The 21388-nt window shown below is 36.2% G+C and overlaps 1 protein-coding gene across 3 annotated transcripts in view; it reads left to right on the top strand.

The window, feature by feature from the left end:
* PPP4R4 (protein phosphatase 4 regulatory subunit 4) overlaps positions 1-21388 on the top strand; it is a 102133-nt gene that overhangs the window by 64204 nt on the left and 16541 nt on the right. For all 3 annotated transcript variants that reach the window (XM_026515376.4, XM_057318510.1, XM_057318512.1), the window contains 9 exons: positions 5859-5980; positions 6961-7083; positions 8132-8301; positions 8636-8755; positions 11307-11384; positions 12477-12560; positions 13153-13335; positions 17253-17358; positions 18829-18976. In XM_026515376.4, coding sequence (XP_026371161.2) covers positions 5859-5980; positions 6961-7083; positions 8132-8301; positions 8636-8755; positions 11307-11384; positions 12477-12560; positions 13153-13335; positions 17253-17358; positions 18829-18976 — 1134 coding nt within the window. The remainder of the gene's footprint in view (positions 1-5858; positions 5981-6960; positions 7084-8131; positions 8302-8635; positions 8756-11306; positions 11385-12476; positions 12561-13152; positions 13336-17252; positions 17359-18828; positions 18977-21388) is intronic.

The following is a 21388-nucleotide window of genomic DNA, read 5'->3' as shown; positions in this document are numbered from 1 at the left end:
TTGGGTTTGTAATTTTGTATTTGCTGTGGCTGGCAAGGGAACAATTACTGACCACTTTAGTTTAATCAGAAATGAACACCAGAAATTGTCATTCATTAATAAGATAATCAGGAACCAACATTAAGAGATTCTTGTCAAGCTAGCATATCCATATGAAATAAAGGCTGCACAGCACTAGAAAGCTAGCTATGGATTGTGCACCAGCTTAGGGTCAAAGAGGACAGTTCTTAGAATAATCAGGTTAATAATGAAGAGTATAATGAAGAGGTCATGCTCATTTGTTTGTAGGAACACAACTGTATGGAATAGACCTTTCTTTGTATAGGGATGACTAAAGAGAAAAAAAGAAACAAATGTGGGACCTACAAAAAGATCCTTCAGTGTTAGAGGGGAAGAACATACACAGTGCTCAGATTGGAAAGGAAGAACGTACTTTTGAAGAAGTTGATCAAACTTCTAATTCTGTTGATACGGCAAATAAGGTAACCTTGAAAATGCTCCCTTAATGCATATCTGACAAAATTCAACATCCATTCATGATAAAAGCTTTCAGGAAGCTAGGGGTGACGTGAACTTCTCTAATTGGATACAGGGCACGTATGAAAAAGCTACAGCTAACATCATAGTTAATGTTAGGTATTGAATGCTTTTCCCTTAAGAACTAGTCAAGGATAGTTTTTATCACTTCTGTCTCACACTATACTGGAGGTTCTAGCTATTGAAATAAGGCAAGAAAACAAAACCCTAAAAGGTCTAGAAATCTGGAAGGAAGAAGTAAAATGATTTCTCCTTATAGATGACATCACCATTTACATAGAAAATCCTCAGTAATTTACAAAACAATGAGCAGAACTAACAAATGGATTTAAGGATATTTCAGGATACATACAAAAATATAAATCAATGGAACAGAAGAGAGTCCAGAAATAGACCCACATATATGTGGCCAGTTGACTTTCAGCAGAGTGCCAAAGTAGTTCAAGGAAGCAAATCTTTTCAAAATACAGTACTGGGATAACTGGATATTCATGAGAGAAAACAGTGAACATTGATTCTCCCCTCACACCCTACATAAAGACTAATTTGAAATTTATCACACTCCTGAATATAATCAAATCAACAGCAATATAATATTGCTGATTTGGCATTTACTTAAAAATTAAACATCTTCTATATGACCTAGTCATTCTACTTTGAATTATTTACCCAAGACAAGTAAAAATATATATCCACAACAAGAATTATATTATATACACATGTTTATAGCAGCTTTATTTGTTTTTTTTTTTAAAGATTTTATTTATTTATTTGACAGAGAGAGACAGTCAGCGAGAGAGGGAACACAAACAGGGGGAGTGGGAGAGGAAGAAGCGGGCTCCCAGCAGAGCAGGGAGCCCTGTGCAGGGCTGCAGGGCTCGATCTCAGGACTCCGGGATCATGCCCTAAGCCGAAGGCAGACACTTAATGACTGAGCCACCCAAGCGCCCCTATAGCAGCTTTATTTGTAATAACCCAAATTGGAACAACACGAATGTCTACCTGTAGGTGAAGGGTAAAAATAAAATGTGGTATGTCCATACAATGAAATACTATTTAGCAAGAAAAAGGAACGCAGTGCTGATACACGCAATACGAAATCATGGATATGTCTCACAATCCATATGTTAAGGGAAATAAATCAGATGCAAAAGAGTGTATACCATATGATAAATACAAACTATAGTGACAGAAAGCAGATCCATGATTGCCTTTGTCAGCGGCAGATTGTAGAATTTGGATATAATGGGATTGATGATTGGTTTTTGCCCTCTGCCCATGATTTTTGTCTTTTGTCAGATTGGAAGGTCATTGATGGAAGGGAAGCCATGTAGGGGAAGGCTAAGCAAGAACACTAGAAGCAACTTCATCTTCTTAACAAAGAGATGGAGATGATTGGGTCCCCAGTATTTCTTTAAGCCTAGGCTTCTTAAAACAGGCCAGTGGAAAAGGCACAAACAGATGAGGAGTTTCCTTGAATTACTGTTGCTGTCCTGGCCCACCATGGAACTTAGGATTGTCTTCATCAGTATTTAGCTTGAGGAGACAAGCTACCATCAGATGACACTGACTCAGGGCCAGAACCTGGGTCGATTGGTATCACACAGCCAGACCCCAGAGGTTGGCTGTCTGGGCAAGCTTGCTTGTTTCATTCATCTTATTATCCCTCACCCTGTATTTTACGCATCTCCTGTTGACATCGTGGAAGAGTTAGATTGTAATTGCCAGTATCTTGGCTGATAAAACTGGACTCCTACACAAATAATAGGATCAGGCTGTCCCCAAATTTTTGTTCTGAAAACTTAAATGCCAGAAGGGTTTTTAGTAGAAAGGATAGTGACCTAGAATTCTGCCCTAGCTGGGGTGGAATTTACATATATAGTCAAGAAGAAGATACTCTCATAAATATACTAGCACGGGCAGTGTACAACCCACATGTACTTCCTGAAAAAGTTACTCAGCTATAATCCAGTTTGTTTAGAAGAACTAATGAGAGAGAATATTTGCATCTTAGTGTGGGTCTGCCATGATGCCTTATTTTCACTTAACTTTTATAATGTCACAAATGGGCAAAGAAAACAAATGTATACTTCATAAAGAAGAAATACAAGTGTCTAATAAAGAGATTCAACCTCATTGTTCAAGCTCATTAATTGTAGAGCAATGTAATCATTTAATGAATATACATTGAGCACCTACCATAAGCGCTGGGTTACATATGGGGATGTAATAGTGAAAAAGATACAGTCCTGTCTTCAGGTGCTTAGAATTTGATAAGAGATGTAGTCAAGTAGACAGACAGTTACTGAATAATATGTGATATTTACAAAAACAATAGTGAAATACTACTTTTGCCAATGAAATTGAAAAAGTTGATGATAAGTCTTTAATATTAGCAAAGGCACAGGGAACATTTGCATGTCCTACTGGGAGAAGCATAAACTTAGAGTCCTTTTGAATTCTACAATATAGGAAAAAATTTTTGCTTATCTTTTACCTGTATGATTGGATTTTGAGAGATGAGTCTAAGGAACTAGTTTATATTGAAATTTATGCATAATAGAAGTATACACTTAGATAATATTTACTATGTGTGAGGTACTGTTCTAAGCACTCCACATATATGAACTTAATATCCTCACAACCATCTCTTGGATGGATTGTATCGTTGTTCCTTTTTTACAAATGGGGAAGCTAAAGCCCAAAGAGGATGTTATATAATATGAACAGGCTAGAAGTCTGGAAGGCCATACAATATCAGAAACTTCCAAAGTTAGTCTAAGTAGAGGGTTATGTTATTTTATTTTTAAACTTCTTATGTTTTTTATAATTTTGATAATGAACATATAAAAGTGCTATTTTAATACATAGCACAGTAGTTTTTAGTGGTTTTAACATAGTTGGAAATGAGAAATCCCCATCTCTTCTGGTAGGTTGAAATCAAAATGTTCCTATTAACCACTAATGAAATACAGATTTGATTTATTCTCTTTGCCTTTTCAACATTAAGAAATCATTGTACAGCTATTAAAGACCTCTTGTTGCTGAGTAGTTTTATTTTTAACACTCAGATTGTTAGGCTGGAATTGCATCAGTGTACTACTTTGGGGGAGAAAAGAAAAGTCTGTTAAAAGATTGAATGGAAATAACTTTTGACTGTAAACAGGGATAAAATCTTTATCTTAAACTATTGTCTTTCATTCTTAATAAATTCAAGGTTTTCAGTGGTATACAAATACATTCTGAGGAAGATTTGTATGAAATGAATTTTTATGACCTTTGGGCCAGAATGTATTCTCTCCTCTTTTCCTCCTTCACCTCCCATCTACTTCCTGTGTTTGATGAATGTTTGTGAACTGGTAATGCTAACATCTGCACCTGTGATCTAGATTCATTTCTTTTTTTTTTCTTTCTCCTTGCTTTATGTTAAAGAAATGGGTATTGGTGATTTTCTTGGCAATTTACTCAAAATCTCACATGAGTATTTTATATATGAAGAATAAGTATTATTTAGAAAAAAATTATTGAGGTTTAATTGACATACAATGTTAGTTTCATGTGTAAACATAATGATTTGCTATTTGTATACATTGCAAATGATTATCATAGTAAGTCTAGTTACCAACTGTCACCTTACATAGTTACAGAATATTCTTTTCTTAGGATGAGGACTTTTAAGATTTACTCTCTTAGCAACTTTCAAATATGCAATACAGTATTGTTAACTATAGTCACTATGCTGTACATTTCATTCCCATGACTTATTTATTTAATAACTGGAAGTTTGCACCTTTTTTTTAAAAATGATTTTTTATTATATTATGTTAGTCACCATACAGTGCATCCCCTGTTTCCGATGTAAGGCTCGATGATTCATTAGTTGTGTGTAACACCCAGTGCACCATGCAATACGTGCCCTCCTTACTACCCATCACCGGTCTATCCCATTCCCCCACCCCCCTCCCCTCTGAGGCCCTCAGTTTGTTTCTCATAGTCCATAGTCTCTCATGTTTCATTCCCCCTTCTGATTACCCCCCCTTTCTTTATCCCTTTCTTCCCCTACCGATCTTCCTAGTTCTTATGTTCCATAGATGAGAGAAATCATATGATAGTTGTCTTTCTCTGCTTGACTTATTTCACTTAGCATTATCTCCTCCAGTGCCGTCCATGTTGCAGCAAATGTTGAGAACTCGTTCTTTCTGATAGCTGAGTAATATTCTATTGTATATATGGACCACAACTTGACCACTATCTCACACCATACACAAAAATAAACTCCAAATGGAAGTTTGCACCTTTTGACCACCTTCCCCCCTTTCACAGATTAATTTCTTAAAAACAGTTTTTGGCCCTCTGATCACTCAAGTCCTTAGAGCTGTACTGTCCAGCATAGTAGCCACTAGCCATGTTTGGCTATTTAAATTAAGTAAAATAACATTAAAACTTCAGTTCCTCAGTTATACCGACCTTATTTTAAATGCTCAGTGGCCACGTGTGGCTACTATGCAGATTATAAACATTTCCATCATAGCAGAACCTTCTGCTTGACAGGGATGTTTTAGAGTCTTTGTGTTCCGCCCTGAATTTTTTAAGGTTTTCTGTAGCTCTTATTGACTTTTTTGTATTTTATCAAATTATAATTCATACCATCTTCTATCATGTATCCAAGAAAGCTGGCCACATTATATGCCTCCCCTTTATCAGTGTGTGTCGTTGTAATAACATCTTATCATGGGGAATAAGCAGAAACTTCAAGTCTTGAATAAGAACCACTTGTGATTGTGTTATAAATGTTGTATATGCCCTGAAAGCATGTATATTGTGTTTCATTCTTTTAGAGGGAGCATCTAGTATCATATATCATTCTTCTATATAGAAAGTAGTTCCTGTAATGTTACATTTTAGGGGAATGAAAAAGTAATTTATCCCTTGAAATCTAGAGAAAAAGATTTTGTTAAGGTTTCTACAATCACTACTGTTAAGTTTTTCTGATTAGTCCAGATCATTGGCTGGTTGCTTAATATGGAAAACTATGTTAAAATTTATAAAATTTAATATAAACTTCTAGTCATTAAGATCTCGTAGGTAATAATATTATCCTGGTGGAACTAGAATTGATTTAAGTAATTATGCAATTACTATTAACATTTCTTATGTTTATATCATGCTTTCCAACCAGACTGCGAGCGTCTGGAGAGCAGGAACCCCGTCTTTATGATTTTTCCTATTATCTACAGCGCCTGGCACCATGACTTGTTCTTAATCAGTTCTTGCTATAATTTATTGAATTGATTTGTTTTCTTCTGTTGCTTATTGTGCAGGACAGAACTTACAAAAAGCGTGGTGCTCCCTGAACTGATAGAACTCTCTAGGGATGAAGGCAGCAGTGTGCGTCTTGCAGCTTTCGAAACTTTGGTTAATCTGCTTGATGTGTTTGATACAGGTAAATCTTCATGTGGACACATCTTTGCTTCTGAAAGCAGTGTTTTTCCCTGTTTTGTATCACTGATAGGGCATAAAGGAAGATAAAGGACAGAATTTCTGACATTAGGTTTTGTGATGAACATTAAGCCTCCCTTCCTAAGAATTTGGCTTGGTAATTAGCCTCTAACTTGTTCAACTAATTGACCCTAGGAAAGATGCTGACTGAAACAATGTCTAAATTAATTTCCCCACCTTAATATCTGAATCCTAGAAATCTCATGGCCATAGGAGGAGAAATACAATAAATGTTTGTCTAATAAATATTATTTAATTAAAACAGTAGTTGTGGTACTGAACTGTGGTGATAGTAACAGGAATAATAATACTAATAAGCCCGTTGCTGCATTTACTTTTACTGACAGGAAGTCAGACCCTTAATACAGTAGTGGTGCCTTTCTGAAAGTTTAAGGGAACTATGGGAAATTCAGAGTATGTAGAATTAAGATAAAAATATTGCTAATATATCAGCAATTTATAGCCAGCAGATGTATTTAAAAGTATTAATTAACTTCTGAGGCACCTGGGTGGCTCAGTCAATTGGGTGTCCAACTCTTGATTTCAGCTCAGATCTTAATCTCAGAGTTGTGAGTTCAAGCCCTGCATCGGGCTCCATTCTGGGCGTGGAGCCTACTTAAAAAAAAAATTCATTAGCTTCTTAAGGAGGTGTCTTCTAAGAAGTAAAAGTGAAGAAATTCAGTAAACAGGCGCACTGAAACTCTGAGCCCCTCTGCCTGGCATTGAAGTTTTTGATGATCTCAACTCTCCTCTCACTGCTTCTGTCCCCCACACCTCCACCACCGTTGCTGATAGATATTTTCTGTTACTATGTGGCTAACATGGTAATTTTTCTTTCTGGGATCTGTGTGTGTGTATTAATTTCTACATGTGCAGTATGGGTGACTAGATCTGAAGTATGTTTTATTTTGTTTTGTTTTCCAGATGACAGAAGTCAAACTATACTTCCCTTAGTGAAATCATTTTGTGAAAAATCTTTCAAAGCTGATGAATCAATTCTTATTTCCTTATCTTTCCATTTAGGAAAACTATGCCATGGACTATATGGTATGATATATCTTAAGAATTTCAAGATTGTAGATAATTTTTTCCTTTTTCTTCTACCTCAGCCACTAAACTTCAGCTCTCCAGTTGTAAAACCTATCCTTTAAGTGTGTAAAATCTTAAGAGGCCTTAGATTTTTGATAGCATAATTTAGAATACATTTAAAAATGACTTTCCCCCCAATAGAACCTATTTGAAAGAACAGCGACAGAATGAAATAGGCATTCTTTTAAATTTCTGAATATTTTATATTGATGTATCAGTTGGCATATGATAATAGAAGCTCACTTATATTAACTATTGGTACATAGTAAGTATACCCTAATTAACTATTTCCTGGATAATTAATATATCATGTGAGCATTTCAACTTAGAATCAGCATAATACAACTTGGCATTTTGAACATATTACTCAGTTCTTAGCTTACTATAATAATGTTAGCATAAATTAAGTTATAACCATCTGGCATAGTAAAACATTTTTAAAAATGTGTATTGTAGACTTTTAACAGGCTGTTGAAAATAAGTACTACAGTGTATGATGAGTTCCTAGCTCCCTGACATAGTTTATGAACGTGGAACCAGTCCACTGATCAAAAATATTTTGAGTTTCCTTTGCCATCTTTTAGATTGAGTTTTTAAGCGCCTTCTCTGCAGAAACATATACATGTCTTTTCTGCAGATAGTTTTAGAATATTTATGATAAATGAATAGCAGTGATGGCCCTGATACATTATCATTGTAGTGACTTGTTAGTGGTCTGTGGTATGGTAGATACTGCAGAAATTAATGCAGTTGTAATTCCTGCATTGTGTAGGCTGTACTATCAAAATTAAAATTAAAATATTATTAAAATTAACAGAAGGTGAAACAATTGACCTGTTGGATTTCTTCATAATAGGTACTCTTCCCTCACTGTTGCTTTTATTTATGATCTTTAGCCATCTACTTGACTATTTGGCTCCAATTATGTATGTATTGTACTTTGCTTTTCTCTCTTTATTTTTGTTTTCAATTAAAATGTTGAACAAAGGTTTTACATTTGTTTTAGGAATTTTTACTCCAGATCAACACTTGAGATTTTTGGAGTTTTATAAGAAACTCTGTACATTGGGTTTGCAACAAGAAAATGGACACAATGAAAATCAGATTCCACCCCAAATCCTAGAGCAGGAGAAGAAATATATTTCAGTCCGGAAGAACTGTGCTTATAACTTTCCGGTAATAAATTATGTATTTGTACTGACTAAGCATTTTGATTATAACTTTAAAATTTATGAATAGATAGCATTAAAAAATATGGCCATATCTGACACCTGCTTAGCCTTATGTCTGGTATATACAGTGGGTACTAAGTAGTATTGGTGTAACGTATATTTATCTTTATGTATAAATTAGAACTGTATGTATGCATTTGGATCTCCCAAATATAACCTCTATCTAAATTATTATTCAGAGGACATGATTTCAATATAAATGAAACGATCGTAATATTAGGTATTGATGCATGTTTTTCTCTCCTTCCCACTCATCTTCTCCCTTCCACCTCCACCAGGCCATGATTGTTTTTGTTGATCCTAAAAACTTCCACATGGAACTCTATTCTACATTCTTCTGCCTTTGTCATGACCCTGAAGTACCAGTCAGATACACTATTGCTATTTGCTTTTATGAAGTAAGTCTGAAGAAGCGATATGACTTTGCGACTTTATGTTTGTTGTTAATTACACCGATGTACGCTAGTTGATTTTTTGGTATTGTGTACACTTCTGTTTACAAAGGTTTTTAACAAGATCTAGGCTCCATATGTCTTTCATATTATGGTCCTAAATGTTATTTTAAAATTCCCATAATTCTCTTAGTATGTTTATAGACTACATTTACATAAGCACATTATAATCATTTATCACTTACTAATCCATTCACTCTGTATATCTATGCTAAGTGCTTACTTTAAGCCAGACATTGTGGTGTGAACATGGGTATTGCAACTTTGATACTAAAATCAGTTTTTATATGCTTTACAATATTTATATTTAACTTTGTGTCTAAACTCAAGAACTTGAGAATAAATGGAAAATTGAGAGACAGATTATTTAAATTTATTGGTTTTTTTACAGATTTTATTTATTTATTTGAGAGAGCGAGAGAGCATGAGCAGTGGGAGGGGTGGAGGGAGAGGGAGAAGCAGACTCTCTGCTGAGCAGGGGGCCTCAATCCCAGGACCCTGGGATCATGACCTGAGCCAAAGGTCAATGCTTAACTGACTGAGCCACCCAGGTGCCCTAAATTTATGGTTTTTACTGCAAATGGATCATGTTTCATGAACATAGTTGTTAGGTTCAGCTATTACAACTCTCTGTAAGAGCAAAAGTGAATTTAAACTTTTGTGATGAATGTCATAAACTGTTCAACACTTGAGGTTGAAATTTGGGTACGTGTCTTAGGTGATCCCAGTAAGCACATGTATGCTGTAGTTGCAGTAAAGATGTATAAACTATACCTTATCAACTTCAAAACATAGATATCTCTTTATAAGTGCCATAATAAAATACTTCCTTTCTTTATAAGACGTATCTAAATATTCTTAGTCTCAATGAGAAGATGTCAGCCCCTTCCTCGCACTGTGTTCCTACAGCAGAGTGTTGCGAGGTTATCTGAAAGTGCCCGAGGTATCCATAGCATCATTATTACTTTGCTTAAGACTCTTGGCTGTTGGCTGATAGTCTTTGCTTCATTTAAATAACATTTTTTTCTGGTATGAATGAAATGTTCATTGTGTAAAATCTAGGAAAAGTTCCTTTAAATGGTACAATTAATTAAAATAATTCTAGTGTTGCACAATTAAGTCATCTTTGTAAACATAGCTATAGAAATATGCTTTTGGAGGAGGGGAAAGAACAGAGGGCACTGCTAGCTGAGTGAAGTCTCTGTCTCCACTGTGCATTAAGGGGGCACGTAGTCTTGGTTACTGTGCGTGCCTGCTTTAGATGAATGGTCTCTAGAGATGGTTTCATAAGGTTAGCATCTGAGAACACAGTATTTATATAATATTAGAGTTTTTACTTATGTTTATTTTTATCTCATCCCTTTCATATTTCATTGTTTGTGTTTTATAGTGGACATAATATGTTAACACCCTATAGATAAACATCTTGAAATGTGTCCATAAAAATACTTCACTGGTAGGAGTGAGTTTGGAGATTGTTCATGTAGCTCTTTACTGGGTGGCAGGTTGCCGTGTTCTCTCAATCACACTGTGTAGGTAGGCCGTTACTAATGCCCCATAAAATAGATGGTTAGTCTACGTTTATCCTTTTGAGTAGTGAAAATCCACTGGTGGATTTAAATTTTTCTCACTCTGCTATTGTTAAATTCTAATAGTTCTTTTACTATGTCCTAACTTTAATCTTGTTTTTCAGAAATATATTATTTTGAAAATATTTTGAACAACTCAGAAACAACCCTGTAGAGCAAAGTTTTTAAAACACTTTCTTTATCCAGGAAGCTCACCCCCACCCACCAAATAAAATCTTACCCAGAAGCCCAATATGTAAAAACAAACAAGCAAACAAAACACCAAACCCAAAAAAGAAAAGGAAAAAAAAAAAGATAAAGTAGTAACTGGTGCATTTACCATTGTGGGTTCTGAGTTTGCCTGGAGGAAGAAAAGCAGATTTATTCACAGGGGAGCTAGAAGAGACCCTTCCAGCTCCTCTTGTGCTGATTGAAGACTTTGATGGGCAAAATCTTCAGTGTCTTGCTTGCTTAGGGTCCCTTCCATGCCCGTGTCACACTGACCTCCTGTAGTGCTTACCCTCTCCGGGAGGCGCTGGACCAGAATGCGTGCTCATGTGGCCGCGATGTCCTGTCAGACCCTGCTGGCTGCTGTAAGACTTTAAAATATGGGCTAGAGGTGTCCACGGGCTTACTGCTTGTGATACGAAAATTGTGACTCTGATAAATCCATCCCGTACTTTCTACGCCCATGTGGGCACTGACTTTCCCAGCCTCATGTGACCACACTCCAGAGTGTTACAAAGCAGACCAAAAAGCTGGTTTTCTATGCAGGTAATTTTTCTAGAAATCTAATTTTTGTATTTCTGTTGTAACCTAGTTTCGTTTTAGAAGAAGTGTCTAACAGGGATGTATTTTGTAAAATCATTATTATAACCTTTAGATGTCTAGTAGTTTTAAGTCTGAGAGACTTTATCGCTCCATTTCAGGTATCTAAACTTCTGAATTCTGGAGTATATTTAATACATAAAGAACTAATAACATTATTACAAGATGAATCACTGGAGGTAATATCTTCTTACTCTTTGGTTTTTATTTCTTTTCTGTTAAGTCTGAATATTATCATTGCCCTTTTTCACCCTACTTCTTAGGAATTGTGTGAATTCTTTCAGCTGACTAGCCCCCAAAGCATCAAGACAATGTGCCATTGTATCATAGACTGAATGTTGAGATCTTTAAAAATAAAATACTGGGTTTTAAAATATGTACATATATTTGTTTATTAAGAAAAATTTAGAATATACCAAAAAGTAGACAGACAAAAAGATACCTTTCGTTCCAATCAGTGTTTCTGTTTTGTTATATTTTTAAGTTTTTCTTTTTTTTTTTGGCCATAAAAAGGTTTTTATTTTACATAAATGTAATCCTATTTTATATCACTTTTTATATCTTTTTTTCCCTCAACATTGTTTGGGGAGTATACTTGGGGAAACTGAAATACTTTACTCTTTATTTTATTTATTTATTTATCTATCTATTTATTTATTTATTTTAAAGATTTTGTTTATTTGACAGAGACACAGTGGGAGAGGGAACACAAGAGAGTGAGTGTGAGAGGGAGAAGCAGGTTTCTCACTGAGCAGGGAGCCCGATGCCAGGCTTGATCCCAGGACCCTGGGATCATGACCTGAGCTGAAGGCAGACGCTCAACGACTGAGCCCCCCAGGCGCCCCTGAAATACTTTATTTTGATGCTGCAATTATATATCCCGTTGTTCCAAATGACTACTAGCTTGCCAAAGCTCAACTCATCAATATGTACACATTGCTGAGGGTATTATTTGACTTAAATTGCTTTTTAAAAGTTGAGAGGCAGTTTCTCAGCATATTGGTTGTATAGAAGTAGCTGTCTCAGATCTAGATCATTCGAACAAAGTATCAAGGGGCGGATATACTAAACTCTTTTCAAAGGTAGTGTTAATCAAGACAGTTGATTGTTTCTAAGACGTTCCAGCAAGAAGAGGGCAATGTAGGAAAATAGAAACTCCCTAAATGTCGTTCGGTAAATAGTACTATTTCTGCACAGAAATTGACATAGGAGGCTAATCTAGATTAGAAAAACAGTAGCTGCCGTAACAAAATCGCTATCTCTGTTAAAAGGTACTAGATGCTCTTATAGATCATCTTCCAGAAATCCTTGAGCTTATGTCTACTGGTGGAGAAAGCAGTGTGCACGACAATAAGGTAAATCCCATATATCAAAGAAATGCCTGAATGTTTTAAATATGATCTTACTCTACAGAGTTGTTGTGGGGAATCAATGAGAGAATGTATGGAAAACACCTAAAGTAGTGCTTGCCCCATAATAGCAGGTGCTTAGTAAATGTCTGTGGGAGCTTCAACAGCCTGAATTTCCCCTACAGTTCTTCCATTACCATGATTCTTATTTATTGTCCTTGGAGTTTACATTCATAGTTTCAGTTTTTATTAGCATTAATTATAATTCCAAGAATAGCATCTGGTGAGGACAAAAGAGTAGGAATGTAGAAGGTCAAAATTTTCCAACAGCCAAATATGATAAATTTTACTTAAGAAGGATTGAGTCCCATTCTCTATTTCAAAATTTTGTTTTCAGTAACCATAAATTTTACTTGTGGATTTTTTAAAACTTATTTGATTTTGCCAGATAATTATCTCCCTGTGACAACTGAGATCCTCCTAGGTTCTGAAATGAGTGAGAGTATTTCTCTCCCCAATGTATTATAAGACTGAGTAGTTTGACTGAATGCTGCAATTGATTTATTATCATCAGTCTTCTGATGTTGCTTTTTTTCAGTTATCATCTCTGCCTGACTTGATCCCAGCCCTCACAGCCGCTGAGCAGCGAGCGGCAGCCTCCTTGAAATGGAGAACTCATGAGAAGCTACTACAGAAATATGCCTGTCTGCCACATATCATATCAAGTGATCAGATTTATTATCGTTTCTTACAAAGAATGTTCACAATCGTGATGACAAATGTGAGCCCAGCACCTTTTATCTAATTCTTTTAAACTCACACCTGATTTTGTAATAACCAAATTCTCCCCATTCTCAAAATAGGACAACAAGCTCTGTTTATTCCATTTTGCCCTGGAAGGATGTTATCTTCCCAGATCCCCGAGGGGGAAACTCAGATTTCTCTGCGCTTCCTCACTAATGCTTGTTTTTGAACATTGTCTGCGTAGCTGGATTGAAGAATGAACACGTGGTACCTTTACTACTTACCCCTTTTTCCATATGTTGCCAAGGAGAGTGTAAACAGACTCACTTCAAGCTTGATAAAGTTCTTCTCAAAAGGCAGGTTGTCAGGAGTCTGTGATCTCGACTGCTGAGTCCCTTTTGCTCTGACATACGCCTTTTCTGTGTCCTGGCCTCAGAGCCTACCCCGACTCTGCCATGTTGCCAAGACATCCTGTAAGCCCCTCAGTCTTTGTGAAGTTGCTTTTTCTTTTAAAGTAACTCTAAGAAGTGGCTGTGTAACAGACAAAACTTATATTAAAAACATGATAGTCTACTATGGATAACCTTAAAATTGGAGTCAAAAGCAGGAAAAAAAGGGAAAAGGTTTGTACTCAAATCCCCTGGAGAGTACGTTGTCTACCTCTTTCACAAAAATTTCAGAGGTGTTTTTTTAGCCCACAGTTCACTGTGCATTTAATATGATGTCTTCCTACCATTTTTGAAGTATGAAAAAGTTCCCATATAATGTGTACGTTTTAGAAACTGTTGAAAAAGTGCTTTATATTCTCATTGTTCTCAATAAAAGGGAGATAATGAAATCTAATAGCCATTTCGGAAAACCAAAATCAAGTTTAGCTTCAAAGGATAAAAAGAAAAAAAAAAACAGTATAAGTGTCATTTATAACGTAAGTAAAACAAACAAACTGGGCATACATTTCATGAACTAACACTTCTACAGGTTAATTTCATTCACTAAAACATAACCGACAGGGTGAAGGTCACATTATAGCTGTAACAGTCTTCAGAAATGATTTTGACATCAATGACTCCCTTATCAGAGGACAGTGCGTGAGTGTGCCACACAGGAAATTTCACATAAAGTTGAGCAGAATTGATGAATTATTTTATTCAGAAATCACCTATTTGAGTGGCTGCTATGTGTCAGGAACTGTTTCTGGAGTTAGGGATGTAGGAGTGGATAAGACAGACGGACTCCTGCTCTTAACTCCTGTTCTAAAGGGTGGTGGCGGGATAGTTGACACAACAGGAGGAATGATGTGTTTACAGTGCTGTGGGCTTTGATCTTAATTGTTTATCTCAGCCTGATGATTTAGTAGGCATGCTGTGTTTACAAAGCTAAAAATACATAATCCGTATTTTTAACTCCACTTATCAAGAAAGAGAAATGATTTACGACATAGAGTGTGAACTAAGTACTTGTAAGCCTAAGAGATTGTTTTACTGTTTTCTTTTACGAGGCAGTAATTCCACACTTAAAAGGAGATACGTGATTATTACAGCACATTTTCCATGATCAGAGAGGATGCTGTGGAGAAAGAGAAAGATTTATATTTTTAATTCCATACCCAGTGGTCCTAATACTCATTCATTCATTCAGCAAAATTTATTGAGTGCTTACCATGTGCCAAGCACTGTATTCTGGGTACCAGGATACAACAGTGGACAAAAGAGGCAAAGGGCGTATTATCACGGAACCGGAACACCAGTCGTTCATCAGCCTCACACCTGTTAGGTTTAGCGTCTACTGATGATCCTTCCTGAATCTGTTTTTATTAGAACTTGCAGAAGAGTGATTTTTAAAGATTCTATCCCTTCTACATTTTTCATGGCATTCTTCTATGAAGAGATGCTTTACTTATCCATATGGATAATTTGATGACGCTGAAGCACATTTCCTCATGTGATCCTTAGTGTTTTCCTTCTCTGATCAATTTTCAGAGCTAGGAGTTGGTGCAGGAGCCACTTCCAGTGGTAACAGCTGGGTTTTGTTTTGTTTTGTTTTTCTCTCTTTCAGGCTCATTCTCTAATATTAAATATTGTTGTAATCAACTGCAGTCATTATTGGTGTGCTCCGATTGTCACAAGTTAGTCAGGCTGGCTCTTAACTTGTTTTTGATATGATTACATTTATCTTTGATTTCTGGCCCAAAAAATAACTTATGTTTTACTGTGAGGTACAAAATATACATATTTTCATATGACTAGTATTTATGTGTTTGAAATTCTCTTAGTATGTACAAAATGAAAGGAAAGAGTAACATGTTTTTATTTAGTTCGTTTACCTAAAATTCATTTTTTTAAATTCCAGTGGTGCTTGTTTATGTACATTTCTTAAACTTTTTGTTCTAATTCATAGTGAATATTCTCCCTTTACATTTAACACATTAAAAACACCACACAAAATAGTACTTAATAGAAAGAAATAGCTTGTATAAAATACAGAAGGAGGTTGCAGGAAGTACAGTCCCAGCAATGTAAAATTTTATGTTACTTGAATTTCAAGGATTCCTACTATAATACTCTGAATCTTCAAGAATTAAATGTTATTGTATTTATATGTGAGCCAAGATGATGAACATGAATTTTATACTGGACACAATGTATCTGGTTGAGAGATTTTTCTCTAATGTATAATTTGAACCCAAACCCAGTAAAGATAGATGATTGAATTCATTTAAAATTAATGAATTCTGTTTAGTGGTGTGACAGAAATTCAAAAGACAAAGGAGCATAGAACACTAATAAGAGTTACTGACATGGTGTCCCTTGGATTCTAAGTTTTATCTGTGGTATGGACCAGGGAGTTCAATGAATGACATTGAGCTTGAAGAGGCAGAAGCAAGCCGGAAGGATTGAAGAGAATACCTGACCATGAAATCTCTAGATTTTTATTTTAGAAGTGGCACGTTTTTGGTGATGTATCTGACACAGGACATGTTCTTGCAAATACTTGTTGAATAAACGAATGACAAGGTCCAGGGAATGGCTAAGAGGATGGGTGGCTGAATTGCACTACTGGGTGTTTACTCCAAAGATACAGACGTAGTGAAGAGAAGGGCCATATGCACCCCAATGTTCATAGCAGCATTGTCCACAATAGCTCAATTGTGGAAGGAACCGAGATGCCCTTCAACAGATGACTGAATTAAGAAGTTGTGGTCCATATATACAATGGAATATTACTCAACTATCAAAAAGAACGATTTCTCAACATTTGCTGCAACATGGACGGCACTGGAGGAGATAATGCTAAGTGAAATAAGTCAAGCAGAGAAAGACAGTTATCATATGATTTCTCTCATCCATGGAACATAAGAACTAGGAAGATCGGTAGGGGAAGAAAGGGATAAAGAAAGGGCGGGTAATCAGAAGGGGGAATGAAGCATAAGAGACTATGGACTATGAGAAACAAACTGAGGACTTCAGAGGGGAGAGGGGTGGGGGAATGGGATAGGCTGGTGATGGGTAGTAAGGAGGGCACGTATTGCATGGTGCACTGGGTGTTATACGCAACTAATGAATCATTGAACTTTACATCAGAAACCAGGGATGTACTGTATGGTGACTAACATAATATATTAAAAAAACATTAAAAAAAAAAAAAAAAGAGGATGGGTGGCTGAGACGTATTTGGGGAGAATGTCACTTAAGCTGAAGTGGCAGAGAAAGGAGAGTCAAATATAAATCAGATCTGGACGATTTGGAAATGACCATGCCAAACTACATTAACTTGGTAATGTGATACTTTAGTTGATTTGCCTGAGTGATATTAACATTAAATTACGAAGATACTTCCACAGTGATTTGAGAGGGCAACACTGCTCTTGCTTTTGGCCAAAACGGAGAATTGATTTGTGGAGCAAAATTATGCTATTAGATTGGTTTAATTGTCTTTCTTACCTATTTCTTTAAGAATGTCTTGCCTGTCCAAAAGGCAGCTTCACGAACCCTGTGCATTTTTCTACGCTATAATCGTAAACAAGAACAGAGACACGAGGTCATTCAAAAATTAATTGAACGTAAGTAATCATTGCCTCTCATTTTGAAAAACAGAAAGTAAACTGGCCTTAGTTAGCTCTGCCTGACTTTATCATTTTGCCATGAATAGTTAGGCTGATACTGGTAAATATGTAAGTGTGTTTGTATTTGAGTTTTGTGGGTTACTTATTTATTTATTTTTTTGGTTTTAGAAATCTATATGACGGGATCAGTCTGTGATGAATGGGAGTAATAATTAGTCTGGGCCTTCTTTAGTGAGTTTCCACGCTTGAGAAATTAAAATAATGTATATTTATGTTGAAAGTCTAGTTTCTACCTTGATGAAATAGCATTTGGAACTAAAATATGAATAGAATATCCATGAATGTAATAATTTATGTTTTTATTTTAAATATTAACAGACTGAGGGTGTTTTGGTTTGTTTCCTTGAACAGGGTTGATGGTACACGTAAATTTGAATCTGGTAAGCCTAGGTGGTTCATAATGTCTTCAAAAAGTTAAGTCAATTAACAAATGCAAATTTATTTTAATTTATGAAGGGCTAAAATCAAGATAAGAACCTTTGGTTGAAGTGTTCATTCTAGAAATAGTGGCATACACTTATATATCCTTTTTAATTGCTATATACTTGCTTTGACCATGATGTCTTAATGCTTTTATTAAACTCTGTTATCAGCATAGGTGGATAATGGGATTTTCTGGTTATTGAAGTTTACCATTTTAAGTATGGATCATCACTTTTCAAAAAATTAGAGTGTATAAAATTCTATTTAAGAAAAATTATGCTCAGTATACTTTAATCTTTCTCTTTTTTACTCTGGTTTAATGTAATTTTCATTTTTCAGTGGTGGAACCTCACATTTAGAATCAGTTTTATTTTGTAAGGAGATTCTGTTTGGTTTTAAATATTAAGTATTTTGCTTTTGAACATTTGCGTAATAAGGGAGAAAATAATCCTTTAAATGTTAACCTGAGTTATTGTAATTCAGTGTTTACATATGACTTTAACCACTTCAAAGCATTCTTCTGGAAATGAGACAAAACAGTTAATTTGATTGATCAAATATAACTTCAGAGTTTGAAATTCTACAAACTTGCATTTGAATTCCAGCTCTGAACCTACCAGCTCTGTGACTTTAACCTCTGAATCTCCTCACAGGAGAATAAATCTATGCTTATCCCATTGGATTGCTTTTCAGGATTAAATGTGCACTCATGTAAAGTACTCAGCACATAATGGGTGATCAAAAATAGTATATATATTCAATACTTAAAAATTACATTTTTTCTGGTTTTTGAGATGTCATTATTTTGGGAGTCTACAAATCTGGATTGGATAATATGTTTTTTTTTTTTCTCTTACCTCTTGTATTTGCTAAACAAATTATGGATACAAAGAACTTGTCATGGATTTTGTGTGTTTGATTTTGTCACATATAATTTCATGTAGGAAAAATTAAACTTCTCTTTTTTGTTATTGTTGTTTCTAGAACTGGGCCAAGGAAAAAGTTATTGGAACAGACTTCGATTTTTGGATACCTGTGAATTTATTATAGAGATCTTTTCCAAATCATTTTTCTGTAAATATTTCTTTCTACCTGCTATTGAACTGACCCATGATCCTGTGGCAAATGTGAGGTATGGTACCAATCCAAGGAAATGCTTGAAAAAATTGTACTTTTAAATGTATCTACTATAATATATCTACTTATCTACTATAATGAACATGCAAAATCTTTTCCGTAGTCAATTTAAAAAAACAAGTAAATAATTTATACTTATTTTGAAATTCCTAGTAGTCCTAATTGATGAGCCTCAATAGGACTTGGAAGCATAATCTTTTTTTTTTTTTTTTAAAGATTTTATTTATTTATTTGACAGAGATAGAGACAGCCAGCGAGAGAGGGAACACAAGCAGGGGGAGTGGGAGAGGAAGAAGCAGGCTCATAGTGGAAGAGCCTGATGTGGGGCTCGATCCCACAACGCCGGGATCACGCCCTGAGCCGAAGGCAGACGCTTAACCGCTGTGCCACCCAGGCGCCCCCATAATCTTTTTTTTAACTGTCCCAGTCTTTTGTTTATTGAGAGAGCACAGTAGTCAAAGCCAGACTGGCAGGCTTCCCCTGCCACTTGGATACACACCTTGGCATCAGGAGAAGGTTGAGTAGATAGTCTTAATTTATGGATCTTCTAAGACTAAAGAAAAAATAACAAAGTTGGCTTGGCGAAGTTCTGTCCATTTTTAGGGGCAATCAAGAAATTGGTTTTTGTTGTATATTTTTAGTGTAAGAAAATACAGAAAATGCCACTGCATTGGCTTCAGTATTTTGTGCATCTCATCTGTGCTAAGTAACTAATGAATCTAACTACGTTGTTAACATGTTGCAAATTAAAGTCCTGACTCTAGAAAAGCACCTCCCAGTGTGATGAATAATCACTTATCAAGCAGTTGACAAAACTTATTTGAAAGGAAATGAAATCATCTCTACCTAGGTCAATATGACTTTTAAGCATAGCATTGACCCTAAGAGAAAGCAAGCTGCCAATTCGAAAACCAAATGAAGATTAATTGAACATTGCTCCATGAATATTGGTTATTTTGAGGGGTAAGAGATCATTGCATGGCAGTTTTTCTTGGTTTCCGCTCTTCTGCCTGGGCAGCTGCCAACCAAACAAATGGGTCCAGCAACATCATACACCAATTGGCTTTTGGATACAAAAGTGATTGCCCAACTCTATAGAGATGTGTAGGTAGAAGGAAAGCCATCACAGGCAGGAGCGGTGGGGTCGTACGGTTAGGAGGAGCGTTTCTGGAGCCACACCGCCCGAGCTGATTCCCAGCTCTGTCTAGCTGTGTGTCTTTGGGCAAGTTACATAATCTCTCTGTGCACCAGTTTCCTTAGTTACCCAATTCATAAGGTGTTCTGAAGGATAAATACCTGAGATTGTCTAAGTAAAGAATTTAGCTGACCGGAAAGCTGTGATACCTAATCTTAAAATCGTTATCATCTCATGGGCCCAGGATTCTCACAGAGATAAATCAGCACTATGGCTTCTGTACCGTCTGTTGAATATAGGTTTTCTAGACCTGCCTTGAGTTATGAAGAATGAAGTATGCATAGTCTGCTGTTTTTGTTTTTCCTTAAGTGAATGTTTAAAATTTGAATTCACTGAGTCTAGACCATATGAAGGCTGGAAAGACTACTGATATTCAAAGGAGCCTTCCCCTTTGCCAGAAATGGAAAAAAAAAATTCTCTTTCGGGAAGCTGGTACCTCTTAATTTAGAGAAAGCATCACCAGGATCCATGGTGAGCTCTGAATCAGTTTGAGACCATTATTGCTATGGATGGAGCTGGAAATTCTGGAGGAAGAGACTCTTTCACCTTTTCGCTTGAATGTAAAGCAAATTTTATTGTATATGAAGAATTGTCAACTGTAAGCTTAGCTGACAGAGGGTCCTGCAGACTCTAGGAATGGGACTTGGTTGTCTCAGGTTTGGCATAAGAGTAAGAGAACAATATCTGGAGAGCACTCAGATGAATGAATGAATATGGCAGCAAAACATAGGCAACCGCCTAGCATCCCTCTCTAAAACCAGCCCAGGCAGAGCAGTAGAACAGTAGCTTAGCAAAGCAGAGCATTTTCTGCACTGCCTTCTCTCTACTTCCCTGGATTGCCTCTCCCCTCTCTGGCGCTCTTCAGTCTGCATGCTGCTTCCTTATTCATGCGGTGTAGACCGGGATGGGGCCTAGACTCTGTCCTTTTATCTTTTCTTCTCCAACTGCACTTATGGGCCGTGGTGATCCGTCCAGTCTCACGGCTTGCATATCATTCGTGTGCTGAAGATTCCTGACTATACGTCTCCAGCATGGACGTCCATCCTGGACAGGAGCCATGTTGAGCTAGCTGCCCACTGAGCATTTCCATGGCATGTCCAACAAGCACCTCAGACTCAGTCTGTCCAAAAGTAAATCGCCGTCTCGTGCACCCACACCCCACCTTGCTCTTTCTGCAGTCGTCTCCATCTGAGCGAATAACCACTGCATCTT

This window comes from Ursus arctos, unplaced genomic scaffold (assembly GCF_023065955.2).
Source record: "Ursus arctos isolate Adak ecotype North America unplaced genomic scaffold, UrsArc2.0 scaffold_25, whole genome shotgun sequence".
In the NCBI taxonomy this organism is placed as follows: Eukaryota; Metazoa; Chordata; class Mammalia; order Carnivora; family Ursidae; genus Ursus; species Ursus arctos.
This window is presented reverse-complemented; position numbering and strand designations above follow the sequence as displayed.